This window comes from Triticum dicoccoides, chromosome 3B, assembly GCF_002162155.2.
Source record: "Triticum dicoccoides isolate Atlit2015 ecotype Zavitan chromosome 3B, WEW_v2.0, whole genome shotgun sequence".
Taxonomy (NCBI): domain Eukaryota; kingdom Viridiplantae; phylum Streptophyta; class Magnoliopsida; order Poales; family Poaceae; genus Triticum; species Triticum dicoccoides.
Window position 1 is genome coordinate 667702384 of NC_041385.1, and position 24990 is coordinate 667727373.

At 46.4% G+C, this 24990-nt stretch overlaps 2 protein-coding genes across 2 annotated transcripts; one reads left to right on the forward strand and one right to left on the reverse strand.

Annotated features, from left to right (window-relative positions):
• Positions 1-12005: 12005 nt before the first annotated feature.
• LOC119277719 lies at positions 12006-14771 on the forward strand. The gene is made up of 2 exons (XM_037559032.1): positions 12006-13215; positions 14504-14771. The coding sequence occupies exons 1-2, from the start codon at positions 12066-12068 to the stop codon at positions 14527-14529; spliced, it is 1176 nt and encodes a 391-aa protein (XP_037414929.1). The 5' UTR covers positions 12006-12065; the 3' UTR covers positions 14530-14771.
• An 8261-nt stretch (positions 14772-23032) lies between these two features.
• On the reverse strand, positions 23033-24142 carry LOC119274215 (septin and tuftelin-interacting protein 1 homolog 1-like). The gene has a single exon (XM_037554874.1). It carries the CDS (start codon positions 24140-24142, stop codon positions 23033-23035), a length of 1110 nt encoding a protein of 369 aa, XP_037410771.1.
• Between the last annotated feature and the right edge of the window lie 848 nt (positions 24143-24990).

The window sequence follows — 24990 nt, forward strand, 5'->3', positions numbered from 1 at the left end:
TACTTGTGCAAAGAAAACTACGCATAGACCTAGCTCATGATGCCACTGTTGGGGAACGTTGCAGAAAATAAAAAAATTCTACGCTTCACCAAGATCAATCTATGGAGTTCATCTAGTAACAAGAGAGAGGAGTGCAACCCTTGTAGATCATGAGCGGAAGCGTTCAAGAGAACAGGGTTGAGGGAGTCGTACTCGTCGTGATCCAAATCACCGATGATCCTAGTGCTGAACGGACAGCACCTCCGCATTCAACACACGTACGGTTGGGAAGACGTCTCCTCCTTCTTGATCCAGCAAGGGGGAAGGAGAGGTTGATGGAGATCCAGCAGCACAACAGCGTGGTGGTGGATGCAGCAGCGATCTCTGCAGGGCTTCGCCAAGCTCTATGAGAGGGAGAGGTGTAGTAGAGGGAGAGGGAGGCGCCAGGAGCATGGGTGCGCAACCCTCCCTCCTCCCCTCTTTATATAGGGCCCCTAGGGCGGCGCCGTCCCTAGGAGATCCAATCTCCAAGGGGGGCGGCGGCCAAGGGGGTGGCTTACCCCCCAAGCCAAGTGGAGGCGCCCCCACCCCTAGGGTTTCCAACCCTAGGCGCAGGGGGGTCCCAAGGGGGGTGCACCAGCCCACCAGGGGCTGGTTCCCCTCCTACATCAGCCCATGGGGCCCTCCGGGATAGGTGGCCCCACCCGATGGACCCCCGGGACCCTTCCGGTGGTCCCGGTACAATACCGGTGACCCCCAAAACTTTCCCGATGGCCGAAACTTGACTTCCTATATATAATTCTTTACCTCTGGACCATTCCGGAACTCCTCGTGATGTCCGAGATCTCATCCGGGACTCCGAACAACTTTTGGGTTACTGCATACTAATATCTCTACAACCCTAGTGTCACCGAACCTTAAGTGTGTAGACCCTACGGGTTTGGGAGACACGTAGACATGACCGAGACGACTCTCCGGTCAATAACCAACAGCGGGATCTGGATACCCATGTTGGCTCCCACATGCTCCTCGATGATCTCATTGGATGAACCACGATGTCGAGGATTCAAGTAACCTCCTATACAATTCCCTTTGTCAATCGGTACGTTACTTGCCTGAGATTCGATCATCGGTATCCCAATACCTTGTTCAATCTCGTTACCGACAGGTCACTTTACTCATACCGTAATGCATGATCCCGTGACCAAACACTTGGTCACTTTGAGCTCATTATGATGATGCATTACCGAGTGGGCCCAGAGATACCTCTCCGTCATACGGAGTGAAAAATCCCAGTCTCGATCCGTGTCAACCCAACAGACACTTTCGGGGATACCCGTAGTATACCTTTATAGTCACCCAGTTACGTTGTGACGTTTGGTACACCCAAAGCACTCCTACGGTATCCGGGAGTTACACGATCTCATGGTCTAAGGAAAAGATACTTGACATTGGAAAATCTTTAGCAAACGAACTACACGATCTTGTGCTATGCTTAGGATTGGGTCTTGTCCATCACATCATTCTCCTAATGATGTGATCCCGTTATCAATGACATCCAATGTCCATAGTCAGGAAACCATGACTATCAGTTGATCAACGAGCTAGTCAACTAGAGGCTTACTAGGGACATGTTGTGGTCTATGTATTCACACATGTATTATGATTTCCGGATAACACAATTGTAGCATGAATAATAGACAATTATCATGAACAAGGAAATATAATAATAATCCTTTTATTATTGCCTCTAGGGCATATTTCCAACACCATCTGCATCTTGTAGCTAAATAGCATGTCCATAGATCAAGATCCCTCTGCACCATATGGATATTAAGTGTTAACACATGTAATAGCTTTGAGAAAGATGACATATTGTTGAGTGTTTATGGGATTCCAGTGAGCCCTCTAATAAACCTTAACCCGACAACAATTCTATACAAGCCTTTTCCACTTTCTACAACCACAATGGATTACTTGCAAGATTGAACCCAACTAATGCACGCCTCTCCCACTAGCGATTATCGATCTAAACTGGCCAAGAGTAAACAAGTAACTCGAGATAAATATACATCTATAGACCAAACTAAATGGCATACATAAATCTAAAGATAAAGAAATAATTCATCACATGATCAACATCACCACTACGGATGCATCAGATTAACCATAATCATGTAAGGCAACTCATATGCCTATTGTATTGACCATTTAAACACATCAAGTTGGAGATATTACAATTTTGGTTACTGCCATGAATCCGTAATCTAGGGATAGGCTACTCACAATTCATCATGAGCATGAGGATCGATGTTGATGATGATGGATATGACTTTCCTCTGGTAGAGTTCTGAATCAAGGCTGGAAACAAAGATCGCCTCGAAAACATGATGTGGCGGTGGCAAAAAAGTGCTCGATAATTAGGGTGAAGTTTTTGGGGAATATATAGACCATCGGGCACCAGAGCCACCTAGCGGTGCTTCCCAGGCCATAGGCAACCATCCTAGGCATTCTAGGGCTCAAGGCACCTCATCTAGGTGCCTAGGCACTATGGATGGCCCCAAGTGATGGGCCTTGGCTTCTTGGTCCTCTTCCAGCTTGATTTTTTTTGAATTATTTGAATTTTTCTATGGTGTTTTCCTCAAATACCAAAAAGGCAGGAATAAGAAGTGACAATGGGCATTGAATTAATATGTTAGTCCAGTAAAAACTGAAGAAAAAAAGTATGCCCAAAGTGTATGGAACTGATAGCAATATAGCATGAATCATACAAAAAAATATACATATGTTTCAGATGTATCATCGTTGTACCTATTTCAATAAATGTCAAGATTCAAAATCAACTTTCAAAAAAACTAAGGTCCTAATAGTGTCACATAATGAGGATAAAGACAAATGTATGCTAATATGCTGAATTACTAAAATAAGGATTTTCCCAAAAAATACTTAAGAGTTCATGTGTGTGGTAGTAGATTACATGTGGCTGACTGAGTGTCCCTAAAGGATAAATTTATTACAAGATTGGATGAGTGGGAAGTCAGTACTCAATCCCTAGGTAGTAGAGTGACTAAGATTAAAGCATACTTGACTAGCACGCGAGTCTACCACTTCATTTTGTATAGATTTCCCAAGACCAGTGTTGAAAGGGTGATAAAGGGAACCAAGAGAATTTTCTAGCAGGGTGGCAAATTCATATGTTTAAATAGACTTTGGTATGTAGACGAAAAAAGAAAGGTGTTATGGGGATCCATAACCTTTAGAGGTTCAACATCATCCTTATGTGAAAGTGGTGGTGGAATTTAGAAAATAAGGAAGGGATGTGGCAGGGGATTGCTTGAAAAAAATCTCACAACTGACTAATGCAAATTGCTAGAACTGCTCAAGACTCTCCATGTTGGGCTAATTTGGTGAAGATCGAAAGTCTTCATATTAGTGGGAGAATTATGATTATGACTAATGGGAAGCAAATAGACTTCTAGCATGACACTTGGTATGGACCTAAATCCTTTAAGGAGTAATATCTATACTTGTTTTGTAATCAAGAATGACACAAGTTGCACCATGAAATAGTTGGTGGTAGAGTTTGGATTTTTCAAGTTTCAGGAGAAGGCTGATAGGAGAGCAGTAGATTAAAGTTGTCGGGTTGAGAGTGCTATTTGTTGGGGTGGTCTTAAATCAAAATGAAGATATTCCCAAATGGAAATGGACTAAGTGCAGACAATTCTCCTCAAATTCATGTATGATAACATGTCTGATGTTGGGTCTGATAGATCCTTTCGGCGCTTATGGAAAGCCAAGACCCCTGCTAGAATTAAGATAAGGCTATGGCTAATTTGGCTTAATGTTGTTGTCACTAAATATACCATGGTGAAAAGGAACTGGACAGGAGACCCTTTGTGTTTTTCCAAAACCTGAGAGCATCAACCACATTTTCTTTGGCTATTCTCCATCCAAATATGTTTGGGGCATTGTGTGTAATTGCAATGGGGCTAGTAGCAGGCTAGACCACCTTTCCCAATATTTCTAGTAGATTCCTAGGTTTATTCATGGGAGTCATAGCATTCATATTGTTGGGATTGTGGTGATTTGTTGTACAATTTTGAAATTATGAAATCGTGCTTGTTCAAAGAAAAAACTTATTAGATCACCGGATGAGATTGTGTGCTATGCATGCTCTTTTATGCGCTACCAGGCAGTTTTGCAAAATGAAGCAGGTTGTGCTATCCTGTAGCCAGGTGTAGAAGATCCACAACGAGGGTTGGGATGGCGCAACTTTCAAATGGTGCTGGTGAAACAAGTGCTTAAGTGTTGCGGATTGAGGCTAGAAAACCTGAGAATAATAAGGATGATGAAGAGAAAAATGCAGATGGAGCAACAATGGACGAATACTATATCTTGATGAGTCTCATATCTCCTAACAATACCTAGAGATGGTGGGGGCCTGTTTCCTAAAGCTTGCGCATATCTTTCTTGAGGCATCACCTCCATTGTTTTAGCCGGTTCTTGTGGGGTGATTATGATTTACCCTATGATGTTGCCCCCCGGGCTGAGTTGTAAGCATTGATCTATTGGTTCGTAGTTTGTTTCAAGATTAGATAAAAGCACTAGGCGTGAGTGAGGTGACTCGCCTTCGCCTAGCGCCTAGGTGACGCTTAAGCGCCCTAGGCGCCGCCTAGGTGAATGTATAATTTTGGCCGTCAAGCTGTATTTTGGGTATTATATGTGTGTATATATATATTGATATGTGTATATATATTGATTTAGATCATATAAGTGAGTAAATCACCACCTACTACCATTGGAATATGGTTCATTTGACATGTCTGTACAATGTAGCATAATTTCTCGCTATAGTGGAGAATTTCTTGCTTGCCCTGCCTACAGCTCTGCTTATATCTTAGGCGAGGCATTTGCTAGTGACATAGTGCCTAAGGCCTAGTACAATGGTGGGGTTTATGGACATACACTAAGGAAAAAAGAGCAGCGCTGCATCGCAAATAAAGTTTGTTGGGGCTTATGGACAACATGCCTAAGCGCCTCCTCAGAATCGTCTTTCCAACATAGATTTATTTTATTATTTTGTTGTTAGCATATACTCCGTATGTGACTACTATAATGTTTGCTCTTTTTAATCTTTTGTACATGGATACTGGTACTTGGTTTTGTGTTTTTATTCTGTCATCATTGATAATTGAACCTGGTCCATCCATATAGAAAGAATCCATCAACAAAAGTCCATAGATAGAAAAGGTCCTTCAAATCCTTGTTCAATAGATCGAACTTAATACTTCATAAGAAGAATCCACCAAAAAGTAGTGAAGGGTTAGGAACACTAAAGTACATAAAGGATTAATAATGAAAAATCTAAAATGGAAAGTGGAAAACTTCTCTTTGAGACCATTGAAAAAGGACATTGAACACACAATGTTCACGTTCTCTAGGGCACCCCATTCTTTTAAGAGGATTCACACCATGTCAATCGCTGGTAAAATTCTTCACGACTATCCATAGATATTTGGATTCATCAACAATATTATCAGAACGTGGAGTTTCTACACCCGAGCTCAAATGCTCCTGGTGTGAACAATAAAAATAAATAAAATAGGAAAATATTTCAAAAAATTCTGAATTTTTTATGGCATCCTTTAAGAAATGTTTGTTGTGCATGTAAAATTTTATCATGAAATGACATTGGTGGAAGGCATGGTAAAAGAAATTGATGCTTTGAAAATGTTTCTTTCAAACACATTTTGGAGCTCTTATTTTTTTTACCACGACTTTCACCAATGTGATTTCGTGATGAAATTTTACATGCACAACAAACATTTCTTAAAGTATGCCACAAAAAATTTCAGAATTTTTGAAATGCTTTTCTATTTTATTTATTTTACTGTTCACATCAGAAGCATTTGAGCTCCGGTGTAGAAAAGGTACTTTCGATAATGTCGTGGCTACTTCCCAAACTTATCCTAGAATTGATATATTTTTTGAGATGGAACACCTTGCATTCCACGATTACGGTGGACCGACCAAATCGGCGGCCACAGCACGACTTACATCCAAGGGGAACCCTGATAGCCAGACATGTTGGCCATCCGGGAAGTTCTGACAATCATAGGCAGCCAGCACATGCGCTGGATGATTACAATTTCTAGGTTGATGAACTACCTTAGCCTTAATGAAACCTAGCTGCAGCTGGAACTTTGCCTCCCAAATTAGGACCCCAATAGGGCTTCTGTCAACCGAAGACGAGGACATCACTTGCTGCAGGGGCAGACAATCCGTCTGAAAAATCACATGGCCCATCCCAAGCTATTCTGCTAGTTGAATGGCCTTTAACAGTGCACACAATTCAGCGTGCATGGCATCCTGCATTTACTGAAGAGAGCCCGCCGCAGCCATAAGCACTTCCCCCTTGCGTTCCTGGCTAGGACACCCCACGCCCTCCCATCCTTGTGGCAGCATGGAAGGAGGCGTCGAAGTTTATCTTAATGACGCCTGTAGGGGGAGGTTCCCAGCTAACAATCGGTTTGGCAGTAGCCCTGTCCTTTCGTCCAAGAAACTCCTTCCACTCTGCCACTTCATGCCCTACCTTCGAACTGAAAGCTTCCACGGATAGCCGTTGCTGTTTGTGGTTTGCTTTGTTCCTCTCCGTCCACCATGACCATAGGAGGCTGACCACCCTTAGCATCATATCATCGGGCAATTTTAGAATTGAATCGAGCATTTCTTTTGGTGTTTGCGCCTGCAGAAGTGCACTCCTGACCTGCTCAAGCCCACACCCTCGCCAGGCTTTCTTCACCTCCTTACAACGCAGGAAGAGATGCCCACCATCCTACGGTAGTCGGCCGCATAGAACACACGTTGTATCGAGCTCCACCCTGATTCTCTCAACATTACACAGCATAGGGTGGCTGTTAGGAGCCAAACGCCACAGGAAGTGGTGTACTCGGGCGGGGCAGCAGATCTGCCATAGTTGCTTCCAGAACACCATATTGTGGTGGTGACCCGCAATGCTCTCTCCGACCTGCCTTGTCCGTTGCCGCCGCAGCATATCCGTATATGCCCTGTAAGCCGAACGCACCGAAAAGAGCCCTTTCTTGTCGAAATGTCAGGCGACGAAGTCATCAAATTGCTCACAGATAGGGATAGCCATGATAGTCGCTGCATCCTGAGGGGTGAAAGTTTGAAATACTAGCTGGGCATCCCACTGATTTGTCATAGGATCGATGAGTTCAGACACCCTAGTCAGCAGGTGCCCCCCTGGAGAGTACTCGGTAGTCTTGTATCATTTGATGGCAGCCACGGGTCAGACCAGATTCGGATATTCTCGCTCGATCCCACTCTCCAAACCATCCTAGCTTTCACCACATCCAAGCCTTGCAGAATACTCCTCCACACGTAGCTCATCCCGGGCTGTGGCTCCGCAGCTAAGGTGTCGCCCTCCGGGAAGTACCTCGCCTTCAGTACTTGTGCACACAGCAAATCGGGTACCTGGATAAGTCGCCATACTTGTCGGGCCAGCATAGCCACGTTAAATGCATGCGGATCCCGAAAACCTAGACCAACATTTTCCTTGGGTAAGCACATCCTCTCCCAACTGATCTAGTGATGTTTGTGTTCATCTTCCTGGTTCGCCCACCAAAAGTTGCATACCATCTTGCTGATGCTCTTGCATAGCTCCTTAGTCAGGTCAAAACACGCCATGGCGTAGGCGGGAACATCCTGGATTACTGCTTTGATGAGGATTTCCTTAGCAGCTTTTGACAAGAGTTTAATCTTCCAGACCTTCAAGATTTCCCAGATCTTGTCGTGGAGGTACTCAAAACATTTCTGCCGGGAGCGGCCAACATAACTGGGAAAATCCAAATACTTCCCATGCGTACTTTCAGAGTGCAGCCCTAAGGCGGTCAGTAGGATCTATTTTTTCGTAGTGGAGGTGTTCTTGCTAAACAGGACTGCAGACTTGTCGCGGTTGATCACCTGGCCCGAGCCCCGCTCGTACACTTGCAAGATTTGGTTCACCATGCCAATGCTCTCCGGGGACGCTTCCATAAGCAGCAACGAGTCGTCTGCAAAAAGCAGGTGGCTGATCGATGGGGCCTAGGGTGCGATTTGAATCCCTTTGATGTGGCCGGCAAGCTCGGCATGCTGGAGTAATGCTGACAATCCTTCTGCACATAGCAAGAACAGGTACGGTGAGATCGAGTCACCCTGACGAAGGCCACGCTCATGGATCACCTCTTCAGTATAGGAGCCATTAACCTTGAAGCGAAACTTCACCATTCTGATGCATTTACTAATCAACTTTACAAAGGGCTCTGCAAAACCTAATTGTGCCATAACCTTGTCCAGAAAGCTCCACTCGGCCCGGTCGTACGCCTTGCTCATATCCAGTTTCAAAGCCGCGTAGCGCTGTGACCCAGACTGCTTCCTCTTCATGAAATGTGTCATTTTGTAAGCCAAGATAGTGTTGTTAGAGATGAGCCTACCCGGTATGAAAGCACTTTGGTTTGGTGAGATGACCTCTCCCAGTATGCACTTCAGCCTATTTGCCAGAACTTTAGACACGAGCTTGTAAACCACATTGCAGAGGCTAATAGGGCGAAGATCCTTCAGACTTTCAGGGTTCTGCACCTTCGGGATTAGTACCACTAGGGTATCGTTCCATCCCTCCGGAATACTACCGCCTCGCAATACATGTAACACCTCCCGTGTCACCTCGTCCCCGACCAATTGCCAATAGTGTTTATAAAAGACTGCTGGCAGACCGTCCATACCCAGTGCTTTAAGGTCACCAATGTCATCCAAAGCTGCTTTAACTTCCTCTGGGGTGAACTCAGCCATCAGAAAATCATTCATTGCGGCTGTCACCTTGGGGGAGATATGGTTCAAGATTGCACTCGTGTCATTCCTGCCATAGAAGTAAAAATAGATGAAAAATAGTCAGTAACCAGCTTCTCCATACCCTCCTCACTATCCACCACCGTCCATCCTCCCTTTTCAATCTTTGGATAGTATTCTTTCGTTTCCTTTCTGAGGCATACGCATGAAATTTTTTAGTGTTTCGATCCCCATACACAAGCCAGTTAACGTGGGCACCTTGCCTCCAGACAAGATCTTCTTGCTCCTCTAGCCGCTCTAGCTTAAAACTGATGGTTTGTTCCTTCCGAACCTGGCTGTCCGAGAGGGCCTCCCTTCGCACAGCTTCTAGCTCCCCTCGGAGCTTTTTGATACGCTTCCCCAAATCCCCCAGGACATCCCTTACTCCATGTGTTGAGAGCCCTAACAACCGCTTCCGGCCTCCCTAACAATAGAATCACACTCCCCTTCAAGTAACCACCTTGGCTCAAACCGTAGAAGGCGCACACCCCCTCCGACGGCCTCATCCCAGGCCTGCCATCCCGCGCAAGGACGACCGGTCTGTGGTCCGATTTCCTTGGATCACCATTGGTGACCTTGTATGCTGGGAATCGAGTAAACCACTCAGGAGTTGCTATAACTCTATCCAGCCTCTCGCGGATGTAGCCCTCAACACGGTAATTTTTATTCCTCCATGTGAAAACATCCCCCTCAAAGCCGAGGTCATGAAGATTACAAAAATCAAGGGCATCACGAAAGTTTTGCATATATCTATGGGCTCTAGCCCCCCCCCCTTGCTTCTCATGACTGAACAAAATTTCATTGAAATCACCTAAACAGACCAACGGAAGCTGAATTTGGTGATGAAGGGTCCGGAGCAGACGCCATGTCTCCACCTTCTTGTCAACATGTGATTATCCATAAACCCTCGTCAATCTCCACTTAAAACCATCCTTCTCCTCCACAATAGCATCGATATGCATCCTACCCATCCATCTTATTGTTACATTTATTCCGCATCGCTAGAATAACTCTAACCCTCCACTCTTGCCTTTATTGTCTTGGGCCACCATGTGTTGTAGCCCTAGCATGTCCCTAAATCTTCCCATCCTCTCCTTGTCCATCTTAGTCTCAGACAAGAAGAGAATGTCGGGGTCCTCCTTCTTCTGGAGATCCAGAAGTCCACGAACTGTCGGCCTATTCCGCAATCCCCGACAGTTCCATGCAACTATTTTCATTGCGGCTCGCAGGACTGCCCCGGCAGCCCCGCCAAATGGGTTGAGACCTCCAAAACTTGCTCGTCCTGTCCATCCTGCTTCCTCCTCTTTAGACCTTCTCCCTCCTCCACCTCTCCCTCCCTGCCCTCCGGGCTCCTCTTACTACCCACAGTATTCGCCGTCCCCGTAGCTAGCTCCCCCGGACCTAATCTCTCCCCTTCTTCTTGTAAGTATCGTTCTTTTTGGCAGGTTTGGCCACCGGAATCAACCCCACCTGATCCGCCTGATCCACCTGTGTTGGGCTCACGTGGATCTGCATGGAGCTAGTGGTCTGCATGGCCTTGGTCCTTGTGCCTGACACTGTAGCTCCCCTACCCTGCTGCCCCTCACTGTCCATCTTTTATGTTCGTTTATTCATACTGCCCTCCCCCTCCATTCCTCCTTCCCCCTGCTGCCCCTCGCTGCCCATCTTCTCTGTTCATTTATTCATACCGCCCTCCCCCTCCACTGCTCCTCCCCCCTGCTCCCCTTGTTTATTCTTCTTCGATGGGAAAGTGAGTTGTTTGACTACCCCCACCCCCCTCTTCCCGCCATGCTCACCTGAGTCTATTTTCTTCAGCGGGCTCGTCACCTCTTGCTCCTTCTCTTCCTCATCCGCCAATCCACCCCAACTCCTGTTATTCTTGCGCCAGGATGGTGCATCACTGGCTGACGAGGATCGCCCCGACCACGCCCCCAAACTTCTGCTGCCCGAGCTGCGCCCACTCCGGTATGCTCCGTCGTCCCCCCATCTGCCCCGGACCCCCCGGGATTGCGCCGCGGCATGAAAGCCCTCAGCCATGGCCCAAACTGTCATTTCTTCCCCTTCTTCAGCTTCATCTTATAGGCCTTGTCATCGTGCCCAATGATCCCACACACATAGCAGAATTCAGGTAGGTATTCATACTCAAAGGTGCACCAGTTGTCCTCCTCGTCCTCCCCAGTGCGATCACCTCCCCTTCTCGCCCGATCACTTCCCTCCTCCTCTTGCTCCACCTTGACACCCCTCATCAACGGATTCCTGATCCTCATCCTGACCTTCACACATAAGATCTCCCTACCGCCCTCCCATCCGCTCTGGCCTCCACCTCAAGTACTTCTCCAATTTTCTTACCAATAGTCTCTCCCACCTCCCTGCACATCATTCCAAGAGGTAGGCGCAGGACCCTCACCCAGATCGGTATGGTCTCGAAAGTGTAATCTTCAATCCTCTTTCGCGGCACGAAATCTTCAACCACAAGGAGATCATTGCCAAACTCCCAGAGTCCGCTATCCAAGGCCATCCTCTTACCTGATTCCTGCCCAAAGGTGAAGAGGAAGATATTCTCGCCCACTTCCTTGCAGTCCAGGCCTTTGATTGGGCACCAGATCTTGCCTAGGGTTTCTGCCATCGCTTCCACGAACACCGACTTCTCAGACAACAGTTTCGCTAATGCTTGTGGTTCGACCAGACCAACCTTGCCAGATCCACCGCACTCGATCTTGACGCCCTTCTTCTCCTTCTCCGACAACTTCAAATTCTTCAACAGCCCCTCCACGCGCTCCATATCGCCTCTCGACTCCTCAAACCAGGACACCAACTAGGGGACTAAAGTGGTGTACGATCGCGTGCCCTAGATCACGCAAAAGGATTCTAGTGGATGGGTGTGGCCGGAGATCGCCAGGGAAAGGGAGAGGCGCCCGGCACGTAAACGTGAACGGGGACTCAGATGGCGGCGGGGGAAACCCTAGATCGCCCCCTGAGTCGCGAGACCGAGACCAACCGTCACGCTAGGGACGGACAAGGACTACTGCATGCCGGATCCTAGAATTTATATTACAACCCTAACTTGGTTCAAAATCAAAATATCCCCTCTACTCCGAGGGTTTTGTCCCGGCTTTGTTCCCCCACAATGAAACCCTCACCCACACTCTGCATCCGGTACACCAAACCCCAATCGGCAGTTGACCAATCCCGCCGGGGACGACATGGCCCGCCGCAGCCGCCGCCGACCTTCCTCGCCGTCCACGGTAACGCCGCCTCCGCTGGAAGACGACGATCTCCTCCACGAGATCCTTCTCCGCCTCCCCCCGCAGCCGCCCTACATCCTGCGCGCCTCCCTCGTATCTAAGCGCTGGCGACTCCTTGCCACCGACCCCAAGTTCCTCCGCCGCTTCCGCGTCCGCCACCGGAGGCCTCCTCTCCTCGGCGTCTTCTCATCAGATTACAAACGGAACATTTCGTTCAGATCCACTCTGGACCCGCCGTACCGCATCCCTCCCGAGCGCTTCTCCCTGCCACTCGAGCCCTGGGCGATGCTCGACTGCCGACACGGACGCGTACTCTTCGTTGAGAAGAAGCGGCATCAGCTCATTGTGTGGGACCCTATCACTGACCACTGCTGCTTCGTTGCCGATCCGCCGCTGTTCAAGATTGGGGTCCTTGGCGGGGCAGTTCTCTGCGCTGCCGCCGACCAGGGACACGTTCATGGCGACTGCCGCTCGAGCCCTTTTAAAGTGGTCGTGCTGGGCTACGCCAAGCACGATGATCAAGAGGCGGGATGCGTTGCAAGTGTTTACTACTCGGAGACTGGCATATGGGGCGATCTCATTTCAACAACGCTTCCATGGAGGCCTGTTGCTTGTGAGTACAGCACATTTGTTGGTAACGCCGTTCACTGGATGCTTATGAGTAGTGGGGGATTGAGTGAGGGCATACTTCAGTTTGATTTGGATCAGCAGAGGCTAGCTGTGATCAATACGCCTCCTGATGTTCATTACGAATTTCACAGTGTTCAGGTCATTCAGACAGAGGATGGCGGCCTTGGCTTCGCCACTTTGTTGGGCCCCCACTATCACCCCCGCTTCCAAATGTGGGAGGGGAAGGTCAATTCTCATGGTGTTGCCATATGGGTGTTGCGGAGAACTGTTGAACTGCAGAAGATTCTTGGATTGGGGTTTAGGATTGAGAAGGGGATGTCATCTATAGTGCACTATACTGAGGATGCTCATGCAATCTTCTTTTGGGTGCACTCATTTGTCTATATGGTTCAGCTTGAGTCAATGCAGTCCAAGAAACTTTTTAGAAGCAACGGCGGGTTTTGCACCTATCGTCCTTTCACAAGTTTTTATACTGAAGGTAACTGCTGAAATCCAATTTATTCTCCATACCTGGTTGCTGGAATAACTTACTGTACTGCTGAAGTGTTTACTGTCAGCTTAAATTTCCCGAAAAACTTATATGTTGTTTTCTATGTTAGTGACGAGCATTAGCTCTTTATGGAACCACCGTGACTTACTGTACTGTTGAGTGAGGGGGAGGGTTTTTTTTTTTTTTGAGGGAAGAATGAGGGAGAGCTTTGGAATAGTTATATCTGGTAGGAAGGAATCAACTGATTACATGCCTTAAAGTGCACACTAACCACTTTTTTTCTATTTTAAGTTCTTCAGTCCTGTGTGGTTACTGAGATTTTTGCATATTATGTATGTGTTGGTCTTAAAAAGCTGTCTCCATATATGTGAGTTGGCGATTCTGGAAGCAAGGCATCTTTTAGGAGATGGAATAATATTTTTGTTGTTACATTTTTTTACGACATTCTTTTTGCTAGTTGGATGCACAAATTTATATGTTCAGTTATCTTTGATATTCTGATTTTTTTTTCCTCCACATAAACTATGGTATGGTTGATTTGTGTGCATATTGCTACATTACTGATCTTATAGCATGTGCTATGTTTGGAATCGACAATAGACACTGAAAAGTTAGGTTGAAGCATACAAGGGCAGCCACAGCATAGGCCAAATACCATGGTCAAATTTGCTTTTCAGGCTTTGCCATCTATGCACGCCATGAGATGGTTGCCAAACCAAAATTTGTGGGAACCAGAGCAAGTAGCTGCTCTGGTACTATATTTGGCCAAGCAATAAAATATCCATCTCCAAACTGTCTTCCACATCCCTTTCTTTCTTCCTGTGTGAAGAGTGATGCTTAGTTGTCTGCCGCTGCATTCAGGGATGAGATATTTTATGTTTTGCTTATTACGGTGTGGGTCCTGCTCTAGAAGTAATTGGCATTCACCACACTGGAGAGAGATGAAATTTGGCACCAGTGACAAATGATAATGACATGGTAATTTGGCATCACTTACACTGTGGCTGCCCTGTCAAATCTGTGACCTGACTATCACATTGAAGCTTAAAGCTGGTTAGACATTTGCATCTAAAGAATCTGACGTTATTCCAATATTGTTTTTTATTTGATGTAGTGCTAATACTTACCTTCCTCTTTCCTACTAATTTCTCATTTTCTAATTATGTTTTACCAAATCATGCTGAAATGATCTGGCTTAAAATATTTACAGGTTTGATAAGTCTGAAGTTAACACTGCTGATTTACCTAATGAGCTGGATTTGTCCTCTATGCACAGGTATCAGTGGTTTGAAGCAGAAGTAGTTTGCTGGTGTACTGCAACATGGAATGCCGACTCTTGTGTAGTGACTAATGACCATCTATCGTAGTTGTCAGCTTGCTTGACTTGTACTAGAAACTATCCAGTGCTGGTGTGTTATTTTCAGCTATCCTATATGTAATCGCCAAATGAACTCTGAAATGCCTGGATAAATTCGGCAGTGTTGGGTTCCATTTTTTATCAATCCGTTGGAATCTCTTCCAGTTTGATGCCAAATTTATGTTCATTTGGGGGTGATGCAGAGCGAGAAAATCTTCTACATTTGTTTTGTTTTATTGCATCAGGCTGCTTCCATGGCCATGGCTGATGATAGGGTCTGGCCATACAAGGCGTTTACTTCGCCAGAATAGTTGGGATTCTGCGGAGTATTAAGGCGTGTCATTGGTAGATAATTCCTTCGTGTATTTAAGGATTTTAGCAAAGTTATCTACTTATCCGAATCACCCCTAGGTTGGAATAGAACAAGAGGAAGATGCTCCTGTTTTCCCTGACGAGAAATGAATTGTGTTTATCTCGTAAGAACATTATGGCAGCCATTACATCAAACAGGCCATAAACCGGCGCAAAAGCCTCGAGGACCCAGAGACAAAAGGGCACCACATGACGACTAAGTTCACAACTCACAAGTTTAACGCAACCACTGCAGATACTAGGAAGACTACACCACCAAAAGACAAAGGCCGTTGGTGATCTCGAAACAGTCGTTGACGAACAGCAGCGAAATTAACAAGAGCGGCATCACCTTTTTTAGTTGCACTTCTATCTTCAGTTACCAAGTCTTCGACACCATATCTCCACCCCTGCGATCCCTTGTAAATTTCAGTTGCTACTTGTTCAAGTAACTTTGCTCCCAGCATCAACGCCTCTTTTAGCTCCTCCTCGATCTGTAATATAGACTATCCCATGATCCAATAGCAAATTAGCTTAATAAGAATCATCGGGTCGTTATACATTTTGTGCTAAAAAATAATACTATTTCTGCACTTCCACAAAGTCCAGAAAACAGCAACAATGCCAACTAGTACCAGTCTCTTGTTTTCCTTAGGGAAGCTTTTGATCCAGCTTCCAAAACAATTGATCAAAGATAAAGGAACCAAATTTAGGCTAAAAGCACATTTTAAAAGACTCCACACCAGAGAGGCTGCAGAACATCTGAAGAACAAGTGGTCTATATTTTCATCTTGTCCACAGAAGACGCATTGTTTGCTGCTTTTCCATCCTCTCTTGAGCAAATTATCTTTACTCAATATGCTTTTTCTAGCTACCAGCCATAAAAAACCTTAATTTTGCAGGAATTTTGACCTTCCACAGAAACTTCTGAGGAAAGTTACAATCATTTTATATAATCTGCCTATATGGAGATTTTACAGTAAATCTTTTATCTGTTGTCAGAGTCCATTCCACTGAATCTCTACCTGTACCCATCTCCACCTCCTCACACCTCAATATGAGGTTATTCCACAAATCTAAAGTCTCCCCATATAAAGTTCTATGAAATTTGAAGCCCTGCCACCCTTTTTGAAGTGCCTCATCAACAGTAATATTATGACCAAAGCTTAGAAAACAAAGCCTGGGATAAGCATCTTATAAAGGTTTTTCATCAACCCAGAAATCTTCCACCTAGTGTTTCTGCCATCCCCCAATTTCTTCCTGCAGAACTTGTAAAAGTTTTCTTTAACTTTCAGGGTGCTAGTCCAAAACTGGGAGTTGCCAACACTAGACAAACAACCAGCTGACATATATTTATTTAAAAGGACAGTTTGCCATGTGCCATTTTCATTTTCCAACTTTCAGAACCATTTAGCAAGCAGAGCAATGTTCATAAATTTCAAATGAAGGATCACAAAACCCCCAAAATCCCTAGGTTTGGAGGCTTGGAGCAGGTCCTCCAATTAACTAAATGCTGTTTTCGTTTATCTTCATCTTCCTGCCAGACCAATTTGGCCCTAAAGAAATCAACTTTTTTCCAAACACCAATAGGGATGGGGTAAAAGGACATAATGAAAATAGGAATATTGGTCAAACAACAACTAAAGTGCTTCTCCCAACTATTGACCCCAGGAGTTCCCCGTGCCAACAATTGCACCTTTTTTCAATTTGTCAACCACACAAGACAAATTTTTCCACTGCCAGTCTGCCTACTGCTCCCACCAACCCTGTTTACATATCTGCGATAGGAAGGTCGATTGCTATGGTGTTGCCGTATGGGTGTTGCGGAAATCGATTGATCTGCAGAAGCTACTTGGGTTGGGGTTTAAGATTGAGATGAAGAGGTCATGTATACTGCGTTATGCTGAGGATGTTCGTGCATTATTTTTATGGGTGCACTCAGCTCTCTTCATGATTCAGCTTGAGTCAATGCAGCCCAAGGAGCTTTTCAAAAGCGATAATGTGTACACCTATTATCCTTTCACAAGTTTCTACAATGAAGGTAACTGTTGGAATTCAATTTTTTTTCCATGTATGGTTGATGGAATACATTACTGTACTTTTGAAGTGTTCAAAATCTCCCAATGAACTTATTTATAGCCATGTTCGTTTCTATGTTAGCGACTTGAGCATTAGCTATCTGCAAAACTAGCATGGTAGTGTACTATTGTTCTTTTGTACCACTACATGTGAATTGCTGAATCAGGGAGCCTTGGCTCAGTGGTTGGGCATGTGGTTGTGCAGCCTAATGACCCGAGTTCAATTTCTAGAATTGACAGGTGATGCACAGGGGTTTTCCCCCATTTATTGAGGATCAAGTTTGGTGTGAGGTGGAACCACTCATCAAAAAATATCTTGATACTCATTTTTTAAAAATTCCGAGGACCATGTTTATCTTGGTACTCATACTAAAATGACCGTATGCATCCCTAGTTGGTGCAGAGGTCGGGAAGTGAAATTCTCCCCCATTTAAAAGGGGCATGAATTATTCCTTTGTGTGCCCCGTCCCCGTCCCCCGCGTCCCTCTGTGAGGCGACTCGGGGGAACCCTAGCTCCCTCCGCCGCTGGCCCTCAAACACCCTCCCTCCCCTCACGCCGCCGCCGAGGGACACAGTCGGGCAAAGCCCAGGCAGTGTCGGTGGCGGCGGGGCCTCTCCCTGGCGTGTCTCTCTCTCTCCCCTGGCGGCGGGGCGAGTTCTTCCGGCGGCGGCTTGGCAGCGTGGCGCGGCGGCTGTGGCTTGGGGCCCTTGACCCCGATTCGATCTGGATCTGGTGGTGCTTGGGTCTGGGCCATGGGGGCTGGCGTGGTGTGGTGTTCGTCGGGGCTTGTCGGTCTCTAGGCACCATGGGGGTGCCGGCGGCGACGCGTGCCCGGCGTGATGACGCTGGTGGACGTGGTGGTCATCTTCTTCCAGAGATGGCCGGCCAGAGGCTTGGTGATCGGATCTCGAGATCCATCGTCTTGTCCCGGCTGCGAGTAGGGGAGACATGGTTGCCGGTGAAAACCGAGCCGACGGCAGGCGATGGCGGCGTTCTCGCCGTTACCTTGATGGAGGCATCATCGTGTAACTACTGTCGACCCACTCGTGCTGCTCCAGGGGAAACCCTAGAATCTGGTGTTCCAGATCGGACGATGGCGGCACTGCGGTGTCGTTCCTCTCTTGGGAGCATCGTTTGCGGAGCAGCGCTGGAAGTCAGAGGCAGGAGGTGGAGCGGCTTCGTCTTGCACGGAGCTTCGGTGGAGATGTCAAGTCATGCCTGACCGACAGGTGCTACGCTTTGTCATGCCTGGTCGGCAGGTGCTACGCACGACAGATCTTCCAAGGACTTCAAGCTGTGTCGGCTGGTGGTTCTTGGCAGCATGGCGCTGAGGTGTATCAGTGGCGACCGCGATGTGCTCAGCTGTTTGCGTGCAGAGAGGAGGTACCGTTGGGCGCCGTGGTGGCGTCGACGATAGCTAGACCGAGCAAAGTTGATGCATCAGTACAGTTCTGAAGATGGAGCGGTGGCAGTTGGCGGCGGCGGCCTCTGAGAGCACGCCGGACCAATGTATGCCCTAGACCCGGCAAGTGGCTAGGTTGGGGTCTTGGGTATTAGATGTTAGGCTTGGCTGCGATGTCTGTTTGGTATTAGGCCCAGGCTATCTGTGCCCCTTCATCAACTGGATAGGTGTAGCGACAGTTTGTTGCTTAGACGGCGGCTTTAGTCTTACTGTTGTATGACTTTGTAAGGTCTTGTGAGAATATTTAATAAAGTGGTCGTATGCATCACCCAGATGCAGAGGCCGGGGGTCATCCTCCTTTTCTAAAAAAAGGAAACAAGCCATCTCGTAGGAGAAGGAATAATACTTCTGTTGTTGGTTTCTTTTACAACATTTGTGTTATTAGCTGGACCCTGCAATTTATATTTCTGATTTTGTTTGATGCTCTGTTTTTCTTTTCTTGTGCTTGTGTACAGTACAGGCAGGTCATATCAGGCTATAAAAGAGAGAAATTAGCAAGATAATAAGACCAATGATTTCTGCACCAGCTTGAGGCCTTTCTTACTTGCTAAATTAGCATTTACATTTTAACTCTATAATTTCCTTGTTTGACAGATCAATTCACTTTTGACATTACCAATGTTATTTTTGTGTGGCCATGAATTATGTGGTTGCCGCCAGATTTAATATACTACTTAGTGCCTAATAGATGTAAAATGGTGATGCTCATACTGGGGAGTTTCAGTCAGTAATAATACAAGAAAAGATTGCTTTTGTCCTCCATGTAATTATTCTATGATAGATCGGTGGTTTTTATGTGTATATTACTACTGATCTTATAGCATACTTAGGTTGAAGCATGATATGACCAATTGTAATTGGCAACATGATACACTGAATAATTAGTTTGAAGCATGGTATGGCCAATTTGTAACCTAACTAGTCCATTCAAGCTTAAAACAAGTTACACGTTTGCATCTAAAGAATATACGTCGTTTTCAAGATAGTTTTCTATTTCAGGTAGATCATGTGTTAATATTTACCTTTCCTCTTTCGTTCTTATTTTCCATTTTCTAGTTGTAATTAGTAATTTACCTTTTTTTTAGAAAAGGGGGGACTCCCCGGCCTCTGCATCAGAACGATGCATACGGCCACTTAAATAAATAAAAAGGTTCAACAAAGTCATAGAGTCTTGAAATAAAATGAAGGCGAGCTCACATAGAGCCTCGACGCTAAAACAAGAAAAGGCCATCAAGCCACAACCGGCAGGCAAAATAAAGATAGGAAAACTAATCGCCTATCCTATTACATGACCGCCATCCAAACCGGTTGAAGATATCCCGCGCTACCATCTCCCAACGGACAGATCCAGTAACCAAACGCTCCCTGGCCTCCGTCGGAGTGAGTAAGGACCACATACGGATCAGCGCCGTAGCACGGAATACAACCTGCAAAAAATGAATAGTAGTTATTCTGTTAAAAGCTAAATCATTTCTGCAGTTCCAAATTGCCCATAACAACGCACAAACTCCTACACGAATATGTCTGGCTGTATCGGACTCTATCCCATCCAGCCACGTTCCAAATAACGACCCGACCGAACTCGGAGGAGTAATGTTAAAGGCAATTTGCACGGTGCGCCACAGAATTCTCACCAATGGACACTCAAAGAAGAGATGCTTAATGGTCTCGTCATGATCACAGAAACTACACCTAGTAGATCCTGTCCAATTGCGCTTAACCAAGTTGTTCTTTGTTAAAATAACTTGTTTATGGACAAACCACATAAACACTTTAATTTTTAAAGGAACTTTTACTTTCCAAACATATTTGGAACTAGGAATGACAGTCGAGTTAATAACATCGATGTACATCGACTTAACAGTAAATTGTCCAGACCTAGTAAGTTTCCAACACAACTGGTCGGGCTGATGAGCTAGCTGGACTTCCATCAGTCTACGCACCAGATGAAGCCAAGCTTCCCATCTATCACCAACAAGCACCCTCCGAAATTGAATATTAAGGGGAATGGACTGCATTACCGTTGCAACTAACTCATCCCGTCGCTGGACAATACGATACAGGGTTGGGTACTGTATTGCCAATGGTGTATCACCCAGCCAAGTATCCTCCCAGAACCATGTATCATTGCCATCACCGACAATAAACTTTGTTCTATTAAAGAAGGCTGCCTTAACTCTCATAAGCCCCTTCCAAAACGGCGAATCAGTTGGTCTCACTGTCACCTGAGACAAGGTTTTGGAATGCAGATACTTGTTGCGGAGAATCTGCGCCCAAGTTGCGTCAGTCTGAACTGAAAGCTTATACAGCCACTTGCTAAGCAGGCATCTGTTCTTGACCTCAAGATTCTTGATACCCAAACCCCCTTGGTCCTTTGGTCGACAAATAACATCCCACTTGGCGAGTCTATACTTTCTCTTAAGTTCATCACTCTGCCAAAAAAATCTCGATCGGTAGAAGTCCAGCCTTTTCCTAACCCCAACTGGAACTTCAAAGAAAGATAGTAGGAACATCGGCATACTCGTAAGCACCGAATTAATAAGAATTAACCGGCCTCCATATGACATAAGTTTTCCCTTCCAACAACTAAGTTTCTTTTCAAACCGATCTTCAATGCATTTCCACTCTTTGTTCGTTAGCTTACGATGGTGAATGGGTATACCTAAGTAAGTAAAAGGTATAGCCCCTAATTCACATCCAAACAATTGCCTATAAGCCTCTTGTTCCTCCTTGGCTCTACCAAAGCAGAACAACTCACTTTTATGAAAGTTAATCTTTAACCCGGTCAATTGTTCAAATAAGCATAACACCAGCTTCATATTTCTCGCTTTTGCCAGGTCATGCTCCATAAAGATGATTGTATCATCAGCGTACTGCAGAATGGACACACCCCCATCAACTAGGTTTGGCACCAAGGCACCCACCTGACCGGCCTCCTTTGCCCTACCTATGAGAATTGCCAACATGTCAACCACAATGTTGAACAAAATAGGGGACATTGGATCTCCTTGCCTCAGGCCTTTGTGTGTCTGGAAATAATGCCCTATATCATCATTTACTTTAATTCCAACACTTCCTTTTTGTGTGAAGGATTCTACCTGGCGTCGCCAAGCCTCATCAAAACCCTTCATACGTAAGGCCTGTTGAAGGAATGGCCATTTGACTTTGTCATACGCTTTTTCGAAATCCACTTTGAAAACAACCCCATCCAGCTTTTTCATGTGGATTTCATGGAGCGTTTCATGAAGGACCACTACCCCCTCAAGGATATTCCTGTCCGGCATGAAAGCAGTTTGGGTAGGCTGCACCACAGCATGTGCGATCTGTGTGAGCCTATTGGTCCCGACCTTGGTGAAAATTTTGAAACTAACATTAAGAAGACAGATTGGCCTGAATTGCTCAATTCTCACAGCCTCTGTTTTCTTAGGAAGAAGGGTGATCGTTCCAAAATTGAGCTGAAAAAGATGAAGCTGTCCAGCAAACAGATCATTGAACAAAGGCAACAAATCCCCTTTAATGATATGCCAACATTTCTTATAGAACTCCGCTGGAAATCCATCGGGGCCCGGCGCCTTGTTATTTTTCATTTGCGAAATGGCCTCCAGAACCTCTTTCTCGGAGAAAGGAGCCGTAAGAATATCATTCTCCACCGCTGTGAGCTGAGGAACATCCTCAACCCTGGACTCATCCAGAGACACGCAGTTCTTTTCTTGTTATTATTATTAGTAATTTACCTAGTAATGGTGAAATGATCTGGTTTGAAATGTTTACTAGTTACGCAAGTCTGAAGTTAATACTGTTGATTTAACTAATGAGCTGGATTTGTCATCTATGCGCAGGTATCAGTGGTTTGAAGCAGCAGTTTACTGGTGTACTGCAGCATCGAATGCCGACTCTGGCAGAGTGACTATGACCATCTATGGTAGTTGTCAGCTTGCTTAACTTGTAGTAGAGACTATTTAGTGCTGGTGTGTTATTTTCAGCTATCCTATATGCAATCGTCAAATGAACTCTGAAATGCCTAGATCTATTCGGCAGTATTGAGTATTGATTTTTCCAATCGATTGGAATCTCTTCCAGTTTGATGTAGTAATATTTTGGTGTGAGCCTCATTCATGATCGCTCTCTCACCTGTGACTGCCCGCCTGTTGGAGCATGGAGGTTCGAAAGACGGGTGTGCAGGGGCGCATCAGCCCGCCATTGCCAGCCGGGCTATGCCTCGGTCCACTATTGGCAATACTATGAAATCTGATGTCCAGATGACCGCCGGTTTATCTTATTTTCCCCAGGATGATAATGCTTCTTTCTACAATATACTACTAATACTATACACCTCTGTTTATAGCTTATATCCCTTGCTGTTTAACCAAGTTGGTTATTTTTTATTATTTCCATATACGACTCAGAGAAACACAACATTTTCTTAATCTCCAATATCTTAGAAGATAGTGGGAAACCACTTCTTTATACAATACCAATTGCTAAGGAGCCACCACATCTGTATTAGTACAATTTACATGACAAATTTGCAGTAAGATGTAGACTACTACAAATTGCTAAAACAGACCATCCAGGTCTTGCATTGCACGATCGACAATGTCAAGGCCAGCTTCGAGGTGTGCGAGCACGCGTTTGTTGGCGAGCAGCTCCGGCGTGAACAGCTTCTTCCAGCCGGCGCACCACGCGGTGGCCTCTCCAAACGAGGGCTTCGCCGCCCCTGCCTGCAACCAGTGTTCCAGCGCGCCTTCCCATTTATCGAAAAACTGCTCGGCCTCCAAGATCGACACGACGTCTTGAGCGTGCAGGAGAGGCGCCCACAGCATCACGGCCCGGAACGAAGAGTCGGTTTGCTTGGGCGGCGTGATCCTCATCCCCCGTACCAACAATGCCAGCTTCGGCAGGATGTGACGCTTGCTGAAGGTGTCCCACTGCGCCGGGCTAAGGTACTCCTTCCATGGAGAGACGACCTCGTAGTCGCCGCCGCCGATCTTGCTCTCCACGGCGCCGTAGAGGCTCTCCGGCAAGTGGCCGATGAGGGGGATCAGCGGGCGTAGCCAGTCGTGGCAGTCCGGGTCCCATGACGGGATCCACTCTCGCACGTCGACGGCCATCCTCGGCGTGATCACCTGCTCGATTATGTAGCTCGTGGCGGAGGAAGGCAACCGGGATTTCAGCGTCCCTGGCACGCGCTTCCCGTGGCGCCCCTTCTTCTTCTTGGACCCGACGATGGCCGTCAGCGCATCCGCCGTCTCCACGTTGTTGTCGGGCTCTTGAAGCCTCATGTCACGTAGCAGCACGAGGATCTTCTCGCGGCACTCCGCTTCAAGCCGCAGAGCCCGTAAAGCATCCTCCAACTCACGACACTCTTCCAGGGGCGGCGGCGGCGGCACGTCGAGACCATTGTCGTAGGGTTTCTCGCGGTAGCCGAGCCCCGCCTTTGGACGGCGCCGCGCCCGCCCGCCGCCGGCTTGTATGGGCACGACGATCCCTTGCCCCTGCGCGCCGAGGCCTGAGCCCTCCTGGTAGTTCCATCGCCGCATCATGTTCGCCACCGCCCGGCTGGGGAACACGAAGCTGCCGGACAGATCGGATGGCTTGTTTTCGCCGGAGTCGCTCCCGTCGAGCAGCAGTGTAGGGACGTGGATGGTGGGCTCTAGTATCGCCATGCAGAGACTGCCGAGCAAGCGGAACGAGCGCCTGGTGCAGCCACCGAAGAACATGGTGCGTGCGCGTCAATATATATGGCCTGGACGCAAGCCTGGTGCAGCCCAAAATCCGAGTCGGACAGGGACAGAAGGCGAACCTAAGCTAGTCCTGTTTTTGCTTCTTTGACGGTCGTAGTACTGTTTTGTTTCGAAAGCGGTTCGAGCCGAACTCCTAATGAAACCCGGAGTTGATCTTCGAACGAACTTATCGCAACCCCAGGTGCTACGACTCTGGTGCTACGATTTGGGTACGACGGCTGATCGGACGGTGTGCTGCGTCAGCAGCGCAATCGAATGCCCTCGCTGCCGTCACATGAATCTCAGAGCACAACCGACGCCAAGTAGGATATCTGGAGCGGTTCGCTGTGCAGCTGCTTCTGGCGAACAGGTGTATTATTTCTTCAAAAAAAATCATGATGCAAGTTTTTTTTTTCGCACAGCGCCACTGGGCTGCGAGGCCTTTTTATGAATCTTTTGGTTTAAACTTGTTATAAATCGAAAGTAATAAAGGAGACAAAGGAGAGACACAAGTGATTCTCTTAGTCCATTGCAATGTGGGAGACCCACTTATATACAGCCTGAAGGGGTATGTTGAGGAGACATATCTTCCCCAACAGACACCTCCTGAAAGGCATCCCTCCCATACAATTGATCATATATTTTATTTCTTAACAATCCCCCTTGATCAATTTGTTATATGTATATTGCAATCCAAAAACTCCTTTTAAAAACCCTGCGGAAAATTTTTGAGGAGAAACATTATAATGATATGCCACCGAAAACTCCTTTAAAAATCCAGTGGAAAAAAT

Excerpts from the sequence above, each read along its gene's own strand:
- LOC119274215 (XM_037554874.1), bottom strand. The coding sequence starts at position 24,142 with ATGGCGATACTAGAGCCCACCATCCACGTCCCTACACTGCTGCTCGAC.
- LOC119277719 (XM_037559032.1), top strand. The coding sequence starts at position 12,066 with ATGGCCCGCCGCAGCCGCCGCCGACCTTCCTCGCCGTCCACGGTAACG. Across the intron at positions 13,216-14,503 it reads CACAAGTTTTTATACTGAAG|GTATCAGTGGTTTGAAGCAG; the intron begins GTAACTGCTGAA and ends CTCTATGCACAG.